The sequence below is a fragment of the Lytechinus pictus genome, chromosome 2 (genome assembly GCF_037042905.1).
Source record: "Lytechinus pictus isolate F3 Inbred chromosome 2, Lp3.0, whole genome shotgun sequence".
NCBI lineage: Eukaryota > Metazoa > Echinodermata > Echinoidea > Temnopleuroida > Toxopneustidae > Lytechinus > Lytechinus pictus.
In genome coordinates, this window is record NC_087246.1 from 58946083 (window position 1) to 58965991 (window position 19909).

General features: G+C 37.3%; 1 protein-coding gene across 1 annotated transcript; it reads right to left on the reverse strand.

Annotated features, from left to right (window-relative positions):
* Positions 1-327: 327 nt before the first annotated feature.
* LOC129253892 (uncharacterized) lies at positions 328-15951 on the reverse strand. Its single transcript, XM_054892328.2, has 2 exons — positions 15716-15951; positions 328-6945 (listed from the first exon to the last, which is right to left on the reverse strand). Exon 2 carries the CDS (start codon positions 6166-6168, stop codon positions 5323-5325), a length of 846 nt encoding a protein of 281 aa, XP_054748303.1. The 5' UTR covers positions 6169-6945; positions 15716-15951; the 3' UTR covers positions 328-5322.
* Between the last annotated feature and the right edge of the window lie 3958 nt (positions 15952-19909).

A 19909-nucleotide genomic window follows, 5' to 3' on the forward strand; every position in this document is an offset into this window, starting at 1 on the left:
GTATGATTTTTAGAACCTTCCATGAAAATATCCATTTTATTTGTATTCGGACAAAGTTTCAACAGGCGATCTGCATTTATTTAGGGATTGATTGAATTACCAGTTCAAATACAAATACAATCTGTAACATTAATGAGCTTTAGATTTCTCATCCGATCAAAACCAATGATATCAGTAATTTCCAAAAAAAAAAAAAAAAGAAAATACGATTGCCCTGAGAAGAGGCGTGATGGAGCGCCCCAAAGTATTTCTGATGGTGCGCAGCACCCCCTGGTTGGTATATACTATAATGTAATGTACAGTGAAAGCGAAAACCTTTTTTTTTTTGCTTGTCAATTCTTTCTGACCAAAGTCACCTTCCTCGTAAGATGGAAACCCCAATTTTTGCTCTTCAAACCTTTATTTAAAACAAATCAACATCCCCTCTTTAGATATCGTTTCCATGCCCCTGGAGACTGACGTCTCGCTCCAGGAAATACTCCCGGTAATACGACACACGATACACACGCAAATCAACGGTAGATATGAAGACAGCGGTAAGTTATTCTTTGAAAACATCCAGTGTCGTATAGGTAGGAAGATTTAAAAAAAGGCCTACATCCCTTGAAAAGAACTCTTCATCGCAACGGAAAAACAACAACGCTGCAGCTATTTGTAAATCAGTCAAGTGATTTGTTTGAATATCATGCAAATCGAATCACAAACAACTAGGCCTCTATGCAAGGTATTTCAAAATCATCGCCCAATTGTTGTAATTCAACGCGTATAATTTCTATCGAGTAACTTGAAGGCTAAGACGAATTCAGCTGAAACTGTTGACATAATAGTTGTCATTCCGTTTCTTTCATCAAGGGCGCCCTGTAAGGCCTTGTTCTATCCAAGTATTACAAGTATTGTTGCTGTGCTGCTATGAGTAAAGAGAGTTCGACCACCCCGTGGGAACCTTATAGCATAGATTTAATAAATCCCAAAACCGGCCCTATAATTAGATCCTGCAGCGCGAATGCGATCGCAGCGCCAGTAAAAGGGTAGACTTGGGTCTTCTTTTATGTAATGGTGGGTTTGAAATAGTGCGAGGCTGAGTAGATACAAGCGTGTTGCCTCCAAGCTAGAGGCTTTCACGGATTGTCGATGGGAATAATTCCCTAGGATGCTGACAGAAATTGGCTTTAGAAAGAACCCGCACAGCTCAATCGACAAACAAACATTGGATAACTATGTTTATCCATCCCCAAAGTTACTAGGGTACAGGAATGATGTTGTAGCAAGAAAGGAGGGAAACATGTGATACGTTAAAGGGGTAGATGGCAGATTGAAGAAAATGCTTTGGACTATACCCTCGGCCTAAACATTTCTGAAAGCGAGACGAGGTTTTTTTAAAAACCTTTCTCTAATTAATATTATTTACTTCTTCTTACGCATTATCATTTATACTTTCTGTTTCTTTTTCATCGTCTAGTGTTTAACACACACGGCCTCGGTCTGGAAATTTGTGACATGGTTTCATAAACATCATAAAGGAAACAGAAGAAATCTGTGTATAACAAAGCAATATATTATTTATGTAATGGCTCTGCATTTTGTTCATATTTCTCTATTGAACGTTTAGGGAATACCCTGAATACCATACAAACTATGGGATCACAAGAATGTAAAATGGCATTGGAAATAAAAAGCAATAAATATCATTATTTGTATCCCTACGGTAACCAATATTTCATTCACGTCACAACACGTTAAACAATATCAAAAGAATAATAAAATAATGATAAGAATAATAATAATGATATAATGATATACAATGATTTCTTCACGAGAAAGTCTGTAAAAACAAGATTAATTGTCACTATCATCGTGAAATCTAGATTTGGTACAGTTAAATAAACTAAACTTTGTGAGATCCCTTAATCAGAGCTGTAAAAAAAAAAAAAAATCACATTGTAGATCAGATCACCCAAACAGATAAGCACACGTGGGACAGTGAATTATTATTATTTGGAAAAAGCCCCGACATTTTGCTCGAATCCCATGCTCATTTTTCTAATTTCTCAGTAATTACACAAATTCTTCCAGAATCCTCTGGCACATACATATTTTTTCATTCAATGTATTCAAGCAAACAAACACTTTGTGTTCATTTTACTGGGTTTTGTACGAACTCATTTTGAAATCGTTACCACAACTATGAAATCCGGCATTTATCTTTTAACAAAATAATGTTTACAACTTTAAAGAACGATGATACACATTTAGGCAAAGTTTTATATTGCTCTAGAAATGTTATCATTTTGTTTAAAGAATGTCATTCAGATTAGTTCATTAGTAAACAAGGTTTTATACACTGGCGGATCCAGGGGGGCACAACCGGGCCGTGCCCCCTTTTGAGAGGCCCAATTAAAATTTGTAATGTAAAAATGCCGAACAGAAGTGTGCCCCCTCCCTACCTTTTGAAAGTGAGGACTTTTTTTTTTGCTAGTCTAATTTTCCCTCAGGAAATGTGCCCCCCCTTTCGAAAATTCCTTGATCCGCCCCTGGTTGTATAAAGCGTTTTTGCTGTGTACGGCGCCGGCATTTTCCAAGACGGACATTATCGTTTCAAAATATCCTCTACACCGTCCTCATGTATATGCTATGCCATCGATCTTGATAATAGATGTTGAAAGAGATATTAGTGATATATATTTTTTTCAGGGAGAATGTATTTTCATGTTTTTTAAAGAAGGATTTATCAGGACAGGAACAGTCAGAGGAGGGAGTACCTCTCACCACTATACATCATCCACTCCCACTAACATATTTAATTCAAACAGAGCCTCAAGCCGTATTTACACGACAATGTATGACGATTACTATCACATAATTCAAGTTTAATCGCGAAGAGCTTCAGTAATACGTGTCTGTGCAACCCATTAAGACAAAAAAAAAATCACCGATGGCAATTAACTGTTCTGTTTCATCAAATATTACCAGGACCTTCAAAACGCAGGCAAATGAATAATAAAAATGCCATCCCTCGTGTTTTGTTAGGCTGATAAAATCTTTATATTTGTTATGATACTGTATTTAATCATGCCTAATGCTTCAATGTGCCCCTGGCGATGGATTCCCCTATTTCCATTTCGACCACCTTTTTTGTATGTAGGTTCGCGACAATATGATATCTTTTTAGATAAACTTTCCATTACGTTTCATAACTCCTTGGCTATTCAAGAGTCAGACACTTTAATACTCGATACACCTATTATTAATGTTATTAATCAAGGAAACTGTTTTGCGAGGTCATTTGGATAATTGCAACAGTATAAAATTCCAAGTTTAACATATTTTTTTTAATGTTTATATGAAATGATTTCTAATGTAATGAAAAAACAAACTCTACACAGAAAAGGGTGAAAGAAACAAGTAGATCAAAACGAAAAGCGATTAGGTCACATAGCCTTTATATTATAACTTAATTTGATGATTATCAATTTTCCCTGGGAACACTGAATAACCTTAATCATAATTAAGTTTGGCGATCATCTTAGCACATCCCATGACCTATATCACACCTACCATAATAACATAATAAGACATTGTTGGTTCAATAAAAGTTCACTGCAGAATTAACCAATCATGTTAAACAAGCTCAATTTACTGAACGCTTACAAAACTCAACTCAAAATCACAAAATATGTCAATAATTGATAGGCAAACGGGACAATGTTGTGCAACCAAATAATGGTGATTTGTATGTGTAGGGGTGAAAACGTGGAATTGTAGTTTGGGGGTTACATAATATAGGCCCTACGAATTAATTCAATTTGCATTTTGTTTTTCTTCATTAGATTCCTTTAGATTTCACACGTGCGGAACCATAGATTCATTCACTGCAACAAGGAGATAATATATACATAGATGTAAATTATAACTCTTCATGGATCTGTCAAGAATTAACCGAATGTTGGTGAATGTGTCTGCGACACAGAATGTAGCTCAAGATTGATAAAGCAATAATAATCATTACCAAAATGATCGGTTAAAATCTAACAGACGTTTTTCTTGGTTTTGACGAGTTCCATCCGTCAGGCGTAATAAAAACCAGTCCGTTTGTTTTAGCTGATCATTGATTTTAAGTCAGAGTTCTGTGGGACATTAGGGAATTTCATCCGACTTAATGTATGATCTGATTTCCTGTTTTAATACTATTTTGTAAGAGATTAAAACATTATAGTATATGAAAACAATTAAGACATTCATAAGTCATAGCACATAACATGATAAACCAAATCAAGCATGGAAAGGCAATGACTTGAGAAGACAATGAGAATGAGATAGACGCTTGTTTGATGACTACAGCGTGCATTTGTTGGATGCGTTTTGATATGCATGACATTGGAAGAAGAGAACCCGAAGTGGTCCGTCATTAAACAGACTGGAATCCAATTACACTCGATGATGATACTCCATTGGAAGGACAAATGCCTCTGAACAAAGCCCATTAGTATATTCCATGACTAACATAATTGCACATTCACTCTGCAGACAGTCATGACAACACGACACAGAAGGGCGCCCATCAGGACTCTTGATTACTCATGCTGACTATCTTGCGGACACTCATCGATGCTGGATGTCGAGTGAGGTTATGTCGGTCGACCATTTCTTTTCTTTGGTTAGAATTTCATTAAATGCGGAGACGTATTCATATTTCAGTAGCTGCAGTTCGTGCTTACCAAAGATCTTATGATGGTGGCGGCAACGGGAACCGTAGTGAATAACTATATTGAATTGAAAAACAAATTTCGTCTGCCAGCTGACATTAATGATATCATGGTGTAATTCACTGATTAGAGAGCGCTTCGTCTTAAATCCTCCCAGATTATGTAAATCCGAACGTCTCCAATAATCGCGTTTGGATGTAATGAAGATGGCAAGAAAATTTAATTCCATCGATACGTCTTTTTCAATCTCTCTATAAGCACCTGAAATCCATCCATATAGCATCATTGGCGAGGCTCATACCGATGATATCTTGCGAAAACAAAAACAAAATATATATCTAGTAAACTGTGAATATTTCTCGTAATTGAGTATTACATATTATTTACAAAGTTAAACCAACATAATCGATTTAAATCAATAAGCCCTAAGTCGTTTACAGACAACATCTCTAGAAACGAATTTGATCATCCAGCCATACCCCTTGGTAGACTTGATATATAATATATAAATGAATTGATTTTAATAGCACAAGGTTGTAGAGTTTCCTATTCTAGAAGTACTTTAGTTATGACACGTATATTCATATTCCCGCGATCATGTCAGAATAGAAATGTTTGGTCAGTAATGGACTTCAGTCACACTGATTGGAGGAGGTGCATGGGCACCACCTTCGCACCTGAAGCCAGAGCGGCTTCCTGCACCAGGCAAGGCAGCATTTCGCCCATCAGCACCTTCCTCAACCACTTTCTTCCGGGTGTCAAGTAGTTCAAAGCGAGCTGCAATGTCATTGAGAGTGGCCGTAGTCAGGCTGTTTCGCCTTGGTTGCGGAAAGAAGCCTTCCGTCGTGTAGAGGATATTGGCTTGAAGTCCTTTGAGGTGATGGTCAGGTTCGGACCGCCGACGTCTTTGGAGTCTCACCGCCAGGTCTTCTTCCGGTGTGACACCAACCGATGGATGAGCCACTTTCGAACAAAGCCGTGGCGAGCGAGGAGGAGGCGAGTCGCCGCATCTTGCCGGGGATAGGGACGCCTCCCGTCGATTTGGTAGCGGAATTACCGTGGGAGTACTGTTCCTTCGACCTGCTCCAAAAAGACCTTCTTGAATGGGCTCTAATAAGGTCGGTGCTGAACTCCGTCGAGATCTCCTGCCATGGCTCGATGGCGGGTGCAAGTGAGGGCTTCTTGCTTCATGTTCGCTGCCATCTCTGACTCCTACATCTCCTCCCTGTACTTCCTCTTCCCTTAGTTCTGGCAAATCACACATATGGTAGCTGGAATGATCACGACTGCCCTGTCTTTGTATAGGCATTACGTCCGACAGTACGCGACGTCGAGAGTTCGGCGATGTGCGGGATCTTTCCACAACTCCTTCGCGTTTCGACTCGTTAGCCGATCCATCGAGATGGATATCAATATCATTAACATGAGTACTCTCCTCGGGCAATGAAAAGCTTCTTTTATCCATGCTTTCAATTTCGTATGTACTCTTTCGTCGAGTCTCCAATCAGGCCGAACAAGGGATTGTACAAACTCCACGTTCCTGAGCATAAACCATCCCCGTCAGCACAAACTGGCTGGTGGAAGAGGAGGAAGAGGAAGAAGAAAAAAAAGTCGATATTAACCCGGCGTTACGGTCGGACGGCTAGATTACATCAATTTCTCTCAATATAGCTCGCGTTAGATCTCCGAGGGATGTACCGCTGAGAAATAGCCGGACGAATTAGAACCAACATTTACGCGAGGGGCGCGCTCCGTATGAGAAAGAATTGAGAGAATGATGTGTGGTGTGGAGATAAACAGGTAATCTGGCATGACTGAGACCCGCTTGATTGCTTGATTGGTGGTCGTGAGGTGAAAGGCGTTAGCCTCGACGGGAGTCCGCGTTATTTTACCATGCGCCCCCCTTGTTTACGCCAGCGTGCCCCCACAATAAACAAATTACACTAAGAGCTACCCGCTGGGGCGAGGGCTGGCGCTCTAGACTCTTTTTTTTTTTTAAATATCACGTCTGAGATATCGGACAAGAAGGAATAGGAAGGTGTTTCTTATTCATGAGGATTATCAACGGCCGTCTGCTATACAGTCTGATGCTGCTTGACCCAAGATGGCGAATTATAGCTCGTCATCCTTATTCTTTTACGTCTACAAAGTGCTTGCGGGCACCTTCTATACAGCTGGCACTGTGTAGGCGTTGAGAGATAGAAAGGCGTTGGAGAGATGCTAATGGTCTTCAGCTGTTAACCTGAGGAGGATGCAAAAGAAAGAAAGAAAGAGAAAATGTGACAAGGTTTTTTCACAATCTATCATGGAGTGAGGAAAATATATCTATAACAAATAAAATATTTGATTGATATTAATGCAACAGCCAAAGGTTAGCAGGCTCATTTCGGGGTTGACCCGTTGCAGTGTCAGTAGAGCGAAGGAAATCAAAGAAAAATAAATTGTATAACATTTGTCAATCACAAAGTGCAACTACTCCACGATATTCAGCCCAAAGATCCGATGACTGACTATAAGGGGCTGGGAATGATATTTAAAGAGGGGGTGCCGGCTTGTTAAAAGTGAGTTTGACAATCCCAAATGAAGGTAATTTCTATTTTTAAAACCAAGCAAAAAAGGTTTTAGCTCTCAAATGCAGGTGATTTGGGTCAATTCTGTTTATTCCAACATACCAATCTGATTTCCAGAAAAATATTGGGGTTCTTCACCCCAGCACCCCCGCTTCCCAGTGCCATGACTGACTGTGTACTTGAATTACAAAATTTGACTCGCTGGAGCTAACAATTCAAATAATTACTGAAACGAATGCATTCAATATAACCAAACTTTACGTACGTAATAATTTTCAGCCCTTAAAATGTGGGATTTATACCTAAATTTTCGTTTAACATTCAGAATGTATAAGATTTGGTTCACTGTCAGAACTTTGTTCAACGTTACAGAGGAAAATGAGGTGTTCGAATTGCAAAATGATTTTCTTCTATAGAGTCACACATTTTTTTATTGTTTAGGACTCATATTATAATGTTATTTATAATGCATGGTTTACATTTCAAATTGATGAAGATCATCGGCCTTAAACCGCAATGATATATGCACTATAAGATTAAGTGTTCCAAGTAATTTGTCAACTTAAAAGGTGGAGTATCATCATCGTTTATTTCAATCAGCATTTCGCTAGTACGAAGGGTATTCGACTCTAGTGCCATTATGACAATCCCTCCTTGCTCTAATTACTGTCATACCAGGTATTTATGATTAAAACCACTATAGGGTTTAACCAAGTTGTTGGATTATCCAGTATTAAAGATTTGTGAGTACTAATGTAAAATGGATTTATACCTTAGAAGACGATATCACAGTATTTCTGATACCAGAGATAAGATCTCGAGTAGATATTAAACTATGCATTCCAAATAAGTACACTTTTAGAGGGCGGTTTCGCAACCTGTATGCGAGTTACGAACGACTTCTGCTACACGAGATGCAGAACTGGAATCCAAATGACTGAGAATTTTCATTGCCATCCAAAAAAGTTCTCAGTCCTGCGTAAAGCCGTGCTGAACTTACAGACATGCATGCTATATATGGTTCAGTTTGAGTCTTACTTTAAGTTCAAGCAGGAATAGTGCCACAGGGGGCGACCCTTTAAGATTTTCCAAGTAATGAAAAAGGGAAGACATGAGAAAGCAGGAATGAGGAGTATAAAAGCAGAGTAGTGTGCCGTGTAAATCTACGGTATTTATACATTGGCACATGAATACAGTAATGTTAGGAAAATGACGTCATTTTTGCCATTTGGCAAAGGCTGTGTTGCCCCTAATCAACCTTGCTGGAAATATCAGTGTCAAAAGTGTGGAACGCAATATGAAAAATATTTCACACTGTTCAATTTAAGTATCTAACAGGGCTGTGAACCCACTGTGAACACACTATGTGCATTGCCTTCTTTCCATCATGGGCCCGTTTCACAAAGAACTTGCAACTGTTGTAACTTTGCCATTATGGCAACTACCATAGAAACCTTGATCATGATTGGCTGCTGAGCCCTGTTACCATGGTAGTTGCCATTATGGCAAAGTTACAACAGTTGCAAGTCATTTATGAAACGGGCCCATGTGTTGGTGCAAGCCTATAAAAAGGTTACAAATCTTAGTTCAGGGGCCCGTCTTACAAAGAGTTGCAATTGATCCAATCAATCGTAACCCTATGGAAATCCATCAGTGTCATAATTTTTCTACATAGAATTTTTAAAATGTCCTTTGTAAACAAAGGCGAACACACCAAATTGTCAAGAAAACAATGAATTTATGTAATTTACGTCATATCTAGAAAAAATTTGAACATTCATGCATTTTAGATGTTGACGTTGCCGGCCGTCCATAGTTGTGATTGATCGCATCAATCGCAACTCTTTGTAAGACGGGCCCCTGGTATAAGTAATATGTAATAATACACACATTCTACGGGTACTGTATTTCGATTCTATAATGTCCCAGTTATCGCGAACTACACAATATTCTAACAAGACTAAATAAATGGCGCCATTTTTTTTATAAATTTCTCAATGATATCACCATTATACCTCGGCAAATCGTGTTTAAGGCTGGATTTTCTTTTTTACGTTATTTGCATTACACATAAATATTAATGAAACAATCCTTTAAATGTCAATATAGGATTTACAGCCACAAAGTACCGAGCACCTCTACTAAGAATATGCTATTTGACTAATACGAACCGCTTAATTAACAGAAGACGAAATAAGAAAGATATCTCGGGTGTGGGGGGAGAAAGTGAAAAAGAAAAACAAATTATTATGAGAGCAAATATGTGGATATTTCTCCTCATGAAATAAAATAATAACACGACGAAATAAGAGCCGCAATAGAATGTTTATTGCAAGAAACTTTCGTTGGCATGCGATGCTTCAACAAATATTCTGTCTGGATCACATGACAATTTAACAATTCTATCTGCTGTCGAGCCGCCTACGAATGTATACAAAAGGGAAATGTCAACATTTATATTAACTACATGCAGTTTAATGAAATGTAGATTTGCCGGATTTGCAACACAATGACAGCGTTTGAATGCTATACCTTCCGGTCAAAATGGCAGCGGTCACAACTGCTTGATTTCTAGATCATTCTAACATGTCTATAGAGGAATCAATTTAAAACCACATTTAAAGGATTGGATTACTAGTTTCATGAACACATGGACCTTCTGCAGTAGTAGGTCCATGATGAAAATATAGTATTGGTGTTGGTTTAAAGTGATTCTTGTCTAAGGTGCAAGGCCGCACTCTCTCTCTAGTTATTCTCTTTTCATTCTCTTTCTCCTAAGCTCCATAGACACTGTCGGAGGGTAAAATACATTAATAATTGTTATGTCTAACATTTCATTGCTCTGCTCTGTTTTATATTTACTGTTACGTTTGTTTATTCATTCATTTATTTTTAAATGTATTTATTTATTTATTTTGTAAGGTTTCAAGACTAGAAAAAGAAGTAAGAAGACTCGATTATCTTGCCATTCAAATCGTTAACACTCTTCCACCGCACTACTCACTCCCACCCATACAATATCCACGTGGCGCAAAATTTAGAGAGCTATTCCAAATATGCATTACGTGTTCACAATATCGAAAGAACATCATCACCTCAAACACTCTTGTGTTGACATAAAATTCAATTTAGATCCGTATCTGCATCATGAATTACACTCATGCAGTGGTATATCACAACGTCTAAGGATCAATTTGCACTCTCTTCCAAGTTGGAATGCCAGTGTCCTTTTGGTTTTTCTATTTGTATTATTTTGCTTTGTTGTTGCTGTTGTTATTATTCTTGCTGTTTATATCAACGATCTCTTCTTTTTGCCCTAATATGAATGTGGACCCACTGACGTTCCACAAAACCGTTTGCAAGTTGCGAACGATTGCGCTCAACTGGAGACATGTTATGTGCCAAATGGGATACATCAAACTTTGTTGGTTGTTGATCTCCTATACTCCTAATCAAATTTTGACAGATAAAATGTGTTGCATTTCGAGGCTTGTTCAAAGGGAAAATTTCAATAAACGAATATCAAATCATTTCTAAATTGGCACATTTGGGTGATGAAATTTTGTAAGATTCAGAGTCTAAATTAGCACCTAAAATAATGTCCAAGTCGTTCTTACAGTTTAGCTCAGCTTTATCAAAAACCCCAAAGGCATATGTCGCTCCAGCCTGCACCCCCCCCCCTCCATATCCCCATACTCAACTGCGTTCATCTATAGCGCATATCTAGACGCTATAGGAGCAGGTGGTCTCTCTAACAGAATTTCGAAACACTTTTTGTTTTATTCTCTCAGACGTTATGAATTAATAATTAGACAGGTGATATCGATTGGATTTAATACTAGCAGTCTATCAGTGTAGCTTACCCGGGAAAGATTCTAATATCGTAAATTGGTATGCAATGTATTTATATTAATTGAATTTGTCATCTGCTATCATACTGTCATACAGGCGGTGTATCGTAGCTTTCACATTTATTGAAATCCGACATTGATTGCGTACGACTTAACGAATTAGACTTCAATATAAATACAGTTTCAAGTAGTAGCAAAAAGTGAAAAATATTGTGGGTATCAATTGCCGATTGGTCTACACCCACTTCGTCTACTAACAGGTTCATGACATCCATATTGTAGAGGTTAGGAGATCGATACTGAGATGGATTTATCGTGCTCTTGACAATGAGAGGTAAAATCGTCACTTGGTCTCCACCCGCTTGGTCTCATTTCTAAGTCTCATCCCACACGGTCTAAACCGGCTTCGTCGACAATAATTCGTCTACTAACCACGTGGTTTGATTGACATTTTCTAAGCCATTTATTTAGTCTAAATTCTACGTGGTCTAACACCACTTAGTCTAAATGGTTAGATGAGCATTTTTACCATTTTACTTGATAATGCAAGAAGAAATAAGTGGACGAGGTGGAATTAGACCTAATAGACTTATTGAGAATTAGACTAAGTGGGTATTTTACTAGGTGAAATGTGGATAAAACGGCAATGAAACCAGAATGAAAATGTAGCAAAGTTTAGCCAGAGTGGTCTAATATCCAAAAAAGTAGACCAACTGCTTGAAGACCTAGTGGAAATATAAAAATATTATGCTCCGAATTACTACAACACACGATGATATTCACCAGATGAAGAGGTCAGCGGTGTGGAGGATAATAGTCAAATTGGAATAGTCTTGGTCATTTCTGATTGTTGTACGCAGGTCATCATAAAAAAGTTTTGAGAGTGTGTAAGTATAGACAAATCATATTAAATAATATATAATACCTATTTTCAGAACGGGTGGCAGCTATTATAACGAGAGGAAGTTAGGTCGAGAAGTTCGAAGGGTCATAGAAATGAAATTCATTAAAGGCATGAAATCGATATAATTCTAAGAAATTTGACGAAATCCGAAATCTAAAGTAGATATCAACCCCTTTTTTATCATTTCATGAAATGACAATTTTGACCTGTGTTTTTTTATAATCTCTATTTTTTAAGGTTTTCTCTTGCGAATGGGAAGGTTTGGGGCAAATGTGTCCAATTAACCGCTAAATCCATGTCTATACAGAGAATCTAAATTGGAACTATTTTTGGCGAATTCGAATGATGCTGCGGGAGGACATGTCGAATTTTGCTCCTGTATAGAAACGGCCTATGCCGGCATACACGCCGCTTTACCCTCCGCCAGTTTAAAAAAAGAGCGTGTTTAGATAAGAAATCTTTCAGATCAGCCAACATGAACGTGGAATAAGCCAGTTCGTAGTTCCTTTCTGCGCATGATCAAAAGATTCTACGCATGATTAGAGGAAGGTCATTAGTACTAAAGTGACATGGTGGTTTAAAATCTAATGAGATAAGCAACAACTTTGATGTCTTGATTATTCATATATTCTTTTGAATTGTGGTTTTCATTTACATCCACAAAAAAACAACAATGCGTCCACGAACGACTGGTATTTCACAATTTGCCAAGTACATTGTGCAACATGCTATGATATGCATTCAAATTAGGAATGCAACAAATACCTTCATAAAGTCTTCATTGGTGTGCTATTCTAGTCACCTGGTCTATTCAATTTCTTCATCCTGCTATGTAAGGCAAGCTTACGTGATATCTTGCTTTGATGAATGGTAACTTGCCATGGATAATGGGGATTATACGGGAGCCGTCTTTTTAGACTTACAAAATGCCTTTGACCTAGTCAATCACCAAATTATCTAAACTCTCTCTTCTTGGAGTTACTGGTAAATCACTCGATTGGTTCTTAAGCTATCTTTCCGATCGCAAAATTAAAACTTGTTTGAATAATGTCTTTTCTTATGAATATGTAATTTCAAATGGTGTACCCCAGGGGTCTATATTGGGTCCGCTTCTTTTTGTCATATTCATAAATGATTTGTCATGCTCTCTTCATAAATGTTCTTTTCATTTATATGCCGATGACTCTGTTTTATATTTCTCGGACAGAAATCCACTTGTAGTTGAAAGAACACTTAATAATGAACTGAAAAATGTTGCAAATTGGATGAGCAAAAATCGATTAAAACTTACCTGTAATAAAACCGTAAGTATGTTTTTAGGTACTCGGCATATGTTGGCAAGACATAAAAATCTTCACTTACGCATTCGCGAAACAGATATTCAAATGGTAGAAATTGTTGAATATCTTGGAGTTTTTATAGATAGGGAACTTAAATGGAATGTTCATTTTGATCACATGTGTTCAAAAATCGGTAAAATGATTGGTTTCCTTGGCAGACTTAGGCGATTTGTTAATGAATCTAGTTTAAATTTAATATATTCTTCGGTTATCCTTCCACACTTTGATTATGCTGATATTGTTTGGCAATCTGCATCTAAAAAGTATTTGGATTTATTGCAAAAGCTAAAAATCGTGCAGGAAAAATTATTCTAAAAATCGATCCATATTTGCATACTTCATCCTCATACATCCATGATATCTTGAAATGGAAGACTTTAAATACCCGGCAAAAAGAACATATGTACGTAATGATGTTTAAAGTTTTGAATAATTTTGCACCTGATTATATGAAAACACTATTTTCTCGTAAAACATACCCTTACTCTCTGCGTACTGAAAATCATCTCAGTCTCCCAAAACCAAATTCAAACAGCTGTAAACGGACATTTTTGTATAGGGGCGCTACACTTTATAACAAATTACCAATTAATTTATCGTCTAGTTCAACGATTCAGTCCTTTATAAAATCAAATCTTCAATTGTATCTCGGTTTTCCATAATCATTTTGCCTGTTGTTGCTTTTTTTATTATTTTTTATTATTTTTTTTATTCAAGGGTGGGTAGTGATTTTTCTTTCTTTTCATGCATTAAATTAAGTTTTAAAGTTTTGTGTATATTTTTGTATATTTGCTTTATATGCATGTATTTATGTTTTAAAGGACCCCATGGAAGAACAGCGGTATTTTATTAATACCGCTGAAATAGGCCATCCTCCATATGATCTGTATGTTATGTTAAATTGAGCATGTACATATTTTATCTTTTTTTTATGGAAATAGATACAAACAAACAAACAAAAATTAATATGCCTATCATAAAGAAAGAAATGAAAGGTCATTTGACCAAAATTGTCCATGAAGTAACTGCGAACTGGTCTATTAGAACATGTTGGCTGGTTCGATAGGTACCTATAAAATGACATTCTCCACGATGCCGTTACCCCCACCCCCCCCCCAAAAAAAAAAAAAAAAAAAAAAAAATCATACGATCTACATCAATGTATTTTTAATCATCATTTCTAACGTCATATACTGTTTGCATTGTACAAAGAAGAAAAAATCATTTTCAAATGGCAACAGCTGTTGCGGTATACAATAGTCTTTGGTTTCAATTACTCATGGATATTGGCACTATGGTGTAGAGCCCTGTTGGAATTAAAAATTAGCCAACTTAAAGTGAGCAGCCTGGAATTCCATTTTTCATGTTAAAATCATCTTTCGTAAATTGCAGTAGAAATATTGATGTTATTTTCCAAATGAAATTTAGTTATGAAATTATTGTATATACTGTAAAGTGATAGATTAAGGTGTTAATACCACTAGAAAAGTCATGAAGAAATGTACTTTATTCATCAAGGGCAGACCAACTGTATTGTGCTGATATATCATTCTACGTTACTTACAAACCACGATTTTCCATTTATTCCATTATGATGTTTCCTTAAAAGCATGATTACAGATCACTAACATGATTAAAACAACGCGATGTATGGAACACTATTATCGTAAACTACGTTTTATTTAAAAATGCACTCCCATAAATGTATATATATATATATATATATATTCATATTGCGTAGGTTATGTTATGAACCTACCAACTGTTGTTTGACAGAAAACTGAAACTAAATGAATGGAGATTTTGATCGACCAACATTGTAATGTTAACCGACCCGGTAGGTCGGTTAGAACATTTAATCGTGCAAAGCACGTCTGTTATGTTCCAACCTTGCAAGCGAGACCATGGTTCCATACTTCAAAGGCAAAAAAGTACCTTTTAAGAAAGATCAATATTTAAATGAATATTTAAATGAATTTGGCTCACTGCATGATAAAGGCCTCTGATTGCATTAAACTTAGAGGGCAAATTTAAGTGGCAATATGTGGTCACTCCTTAACACATTGCAATGAGCGCATGTCTTGTATGAAAAAAAAAAAATTAAAGAATAAAAATGTTCATATCATGCATGCGCTTAGACATGTTAGAAGAATAGGACGGTTAATATATCCACTGGGTCCTTGCACCAAAAGGGCCTCATCCCCTGCCACCCTCATCCCCGGGGTCATCTGTTTGGAAGACTCGCTCCGTTCTAATAAGCTTCCTTAAACATGTTAAATCATTATCATATACTTTGTCTATACTGGCTGATACACGGAAAATTATAGAGGATTTGCAAAAAACTCACCTTTGGGTAGCATTGGTCGTCAGTAATAACAGTCTAATATCATAAAGCTGATCACAATACATTATAACACGCTGTGTTTATGCTAGGCCTATACGGGTAAATTCTGGTGCCATTTTCCCGTCAGATACAAGTCGCACGCATGCACAGATCTCTGCCAGGTCTGTATGCACTGGAATCCCTAACCGGGTACACACCAATGTATACAGTCTGGGGGCATTATGTTATTTCTTTTGTGTGATTAATTTGATTGGTTGTCGGGACCGGTAAAGCATTCCACTCCAATATGGCTAACTCCGAATTGAAAATGTCAGATGCCTGCAAATGTCAACAAAGTTGTTACTCGGGTAAAACTATGTGACTGTTTCTCAAGCGGTCCCGGTGGGATATTTTGGGATATTTTGGGATAACCATGAACGAGGGGATGAATGATGAGAAGGGGGAGGGAGGGAGGGAGTGTGTGGAAGAGAGGAGATGGGGAGAAGGAACCAGGGAAAGGGGAGAAAAAGAGAAGGGGGAGGAGGAGATGGTGTAGGAGGAGATGGATGAGATGAAGAAGAGGGAATGAGGCGAAAAGGAACGAGGAGAGAGGACGAAGGGGAGAGAAAACCGAACAGATTTAAACCGATTAGTAGAAATGGGGCGACCAACCAAAAGCATGTATGCTTTCAAAACATAAATTAACATGGATATATGATTTTTCCGCTATTTCTAAATGCTGATGCTTATTATTTTTAATTCATGAACTTCTCAACAACTGACGTGATCACCAGCCACAAACACACACAAAGAGTTTGGCGGTATACATGGGTTGCGGAACGTTTTTAAAGAAGAAGAGGGGCTTAGCCGAAAAGGGGGGAGAGGGGCTGGCAATGAAGGGAAACACATATTACGTTTTAGAATAATTTATTGAAAGTAAAAGTGAGGGGCAGTGAATCCCCGCCCCCACTCCTTCTAGGTTCGGCGGCCCCTGGCATGTATCACGCAGTTGATGAAAGGGCTCTTACAAAAAGAAATACAATGGTTGTATATGACCTTTAAGATCAATTTCATTTCATTTGCTTATATTTGCAATATTATTGCTCGAAATATGTCTCTAAATGTTCATTTATTGAGAATAAGCTGAAAGAGCGCGCGCACTGCTAGAAAAATAAAATCCATTCATATTGAGTCTCCATCCAGTAAGCAAACCCACAATTATTTTCTATTCTTAGCAATGGAAACAAAATAGTAATGAATACCAACTTAAATTTGAAAACCTTTCAGGACTTACGGGGATTTGGATCTCAATCATGTTCGTTAACGATATGAATACAATTTGTTTTATATGTTTAAAATTATATAAAGGAACAATCTGGTATTTCTGCACGCTGTCCTAAATACTGAAAATAACTAAGATCATGCAGTTCTCTAAATCTTAGGTAAAATGTCAATTATGGGAATTATACAAATTGTACAATAATGGTTTGTTAATAGCAGTAATCTGTCATACAGTAATGTATGAGGGAGAAAGTAAAGGCACTCAGAGTGGTTATCATTCACTAATAATCTACCGCTAATTGGTTTCCCTGCTATGAATACACTCTGAAATTCAATTTTCGACGTTGATCGACACTTAGGGACAGTGGCGTAACTACGGGGGGGGCATGGGGGGGCACGTGCCCCCCCAATCGGCTGACCAAAAAAAAAAAAAAAAAAAAAAAACGGGAAAAAGGAGAAAAAGAGGGAGAAAGGAAGAGAAACGAAGTGGGAAAGAAGACATTACTGTTCATTATAATGTTATATTATATCATAATTATGTTATGTTATATTACATAAGAAACATTTTTTTCATAGTTTTATGAAACAAAATTTGCTCAGGGTCTATATGTCTTCATTGTTCCTGGTGCTCGCATTGTCTGTTTACCGAGATATGTATATAATCCTGTTGTACTAAAACCTCCCGTTTTCAAGTCAATATACACCAAACTGCCAAATATATTTCCTCGCACTTCGAGTTATTGTTTTATGTACAATAGTATGCTTCTTTTTCATGACTACTTAAAGTGATTGCCCCATTTTAAGGTCTTGATATAAAACATTTCCTGTCCGTGCTTACGTTCGCAGTAGTGGATTGGTGAAATATGTCTGCTCTCCATGGATTCCTAGAATCAGTCCTTAAATGTCCCTCTTTCTAATCTGAATATCAAAAATGTTCAGCTCGCGCATCGCGCTCGCATCATTTGGTTAGTGAACTACGTATGGTCTTCGTGAATTTCTACAAACAAGCCTTAAAACGCCCCTCTTCAGGTCTGATTTTCCTAAATTTTCAGCTCGCGCTTCGCGCTCGCAAGATTTGATTAGTGAGATGGGTATGTTAATCATTATTACAAGTGCTTTATGTGCATGTTTAGATGTAATTCTAACAAAATCAGCAAGCGCTTATTGGAACTCGCATTAGATGACTATGGTGAGATGTGTATACTCTTAATGGATTCCTAAAATATAGTCCTTAAAATCTTCCTTTTTGGGGGTCAATATTTACAAAAATTTCAGCTCGCGCTTCGCGCTCGCATTATGTAGCGAGACAGGTACATATCATGATTACAAAAGATTGATTATAATGTCCCTTTTTAGATCTAAATATCAAAAATTTTAAGCTCGCGCTTCGCGCTCGCATTATTTGACCAGTGAGAGACATATCCGTTTAATGGCACTGTCCTTAAAATGTCTCTATTAAGTTTACCTGGCAACTGGGCGCGCTTCGCGCGCTCACTTAGTGACTCAAAATTTTTGCTGGTGCCCCCCCAATGCCGTGACACACGGTACGCCACTGCTTAGGGAAAATCCCCCTTTTCACTCTCTTACCCATGATGTTGGTATACTAAACAATCTCCTCTCCTCTCTCGCTTTAGCAATTTACACACGATCATTGCCTGGAAAATAAATCCTAAACTGAATACAATTTTGTATATAATATTCTATGATTAAGTCATTTTTTTTCTACACCCCCTCCCCACCTGCACTCTCGCACACTTGCACTTGCACTTTCACTTTTATCAACATGGTTATAACTTTCTCATTTGAATTTTTCTTTCCCTACCTACTTTTGGGGTAATATTCCTATTATTTTGTGCAATAAAAGATAAGTCTCTTTTATTGTTTGTCTGGTTTTCCTTCCCCTTTCCTTTCGAGGCCTTTATCAATTTCAAGCTCTAAGCTTAAGATGGTGGTCTCCCACATATCATGTCGATATATATATATATATATATATATTCTGCTATATGTTTTAATATTAAAGAAAAAAGAAATTTATCAGATATAAATATATTTCAATTAGTTGTTAGAATGTATGTATGCATATGTTATTCATTATGTCATTTGCTTATTATTAGGTCATGCTGAGAAAAAAAATGATTAATCTTGGATATACTTTTGTTAATATTGGAATGTGGATCAAATCAAATCAAAATGATGATGGATAACAATACGTAGAAATGTTGTTAATACAAATTATCTAATTATTATTTATAATTAAAACATCACTACATCCTACGTATATCGAAGACGCACACCCCCCCCCTCCGATTGAACAATGACACTGGTGCTGGCGCCCCCCAAAACAACCCCAATCGTAATTTCTCTTTTCCTACATCAGAAAATCAACAGCATTTCCTTAAGTATAACGAGTACTTACCATGTTACACGCAAAGTGCATGAAAGATTAAATCAGTAATGTCGATCTGAAATGACTTTTCTCATCACTCTCTCCGCTCGCTCGCAATTTTTCAAAAATGGTAAGTATATATTATATTCAAAGTCCCGCCCCTTAAACGTCTCATTAGGCGAGTGAAAGGCTCATGCAGTCCTCGAATATGGACAAAAAGATTACAACGTCTAGTACAGTATTCCTATAATCACAAAGAATATATTTAAAAAAAACAATTGTGGAACGTCGTGGCCCAGTGGATTAATCTCCAGACTTTGAAACAGAGGGTCGTGAGTTCAAATCCCAGCCATGGCGTAATTTCCTTCAGTAAGGAATTCATCCATAGTGTGCTGCACTCGACCCAGGGGACGTAAATGGGTACCGGCAGGAAGTAATTCCTCAAAAAGCTGTGTGCACCTGAATGGGTAGCCTAGCTTAGCCGGGTAATAATAATAGCAGGGCCCGGTGGGAGAACAGTTTTCGGAACTGAAGTGGCTACTCTGGGTAAA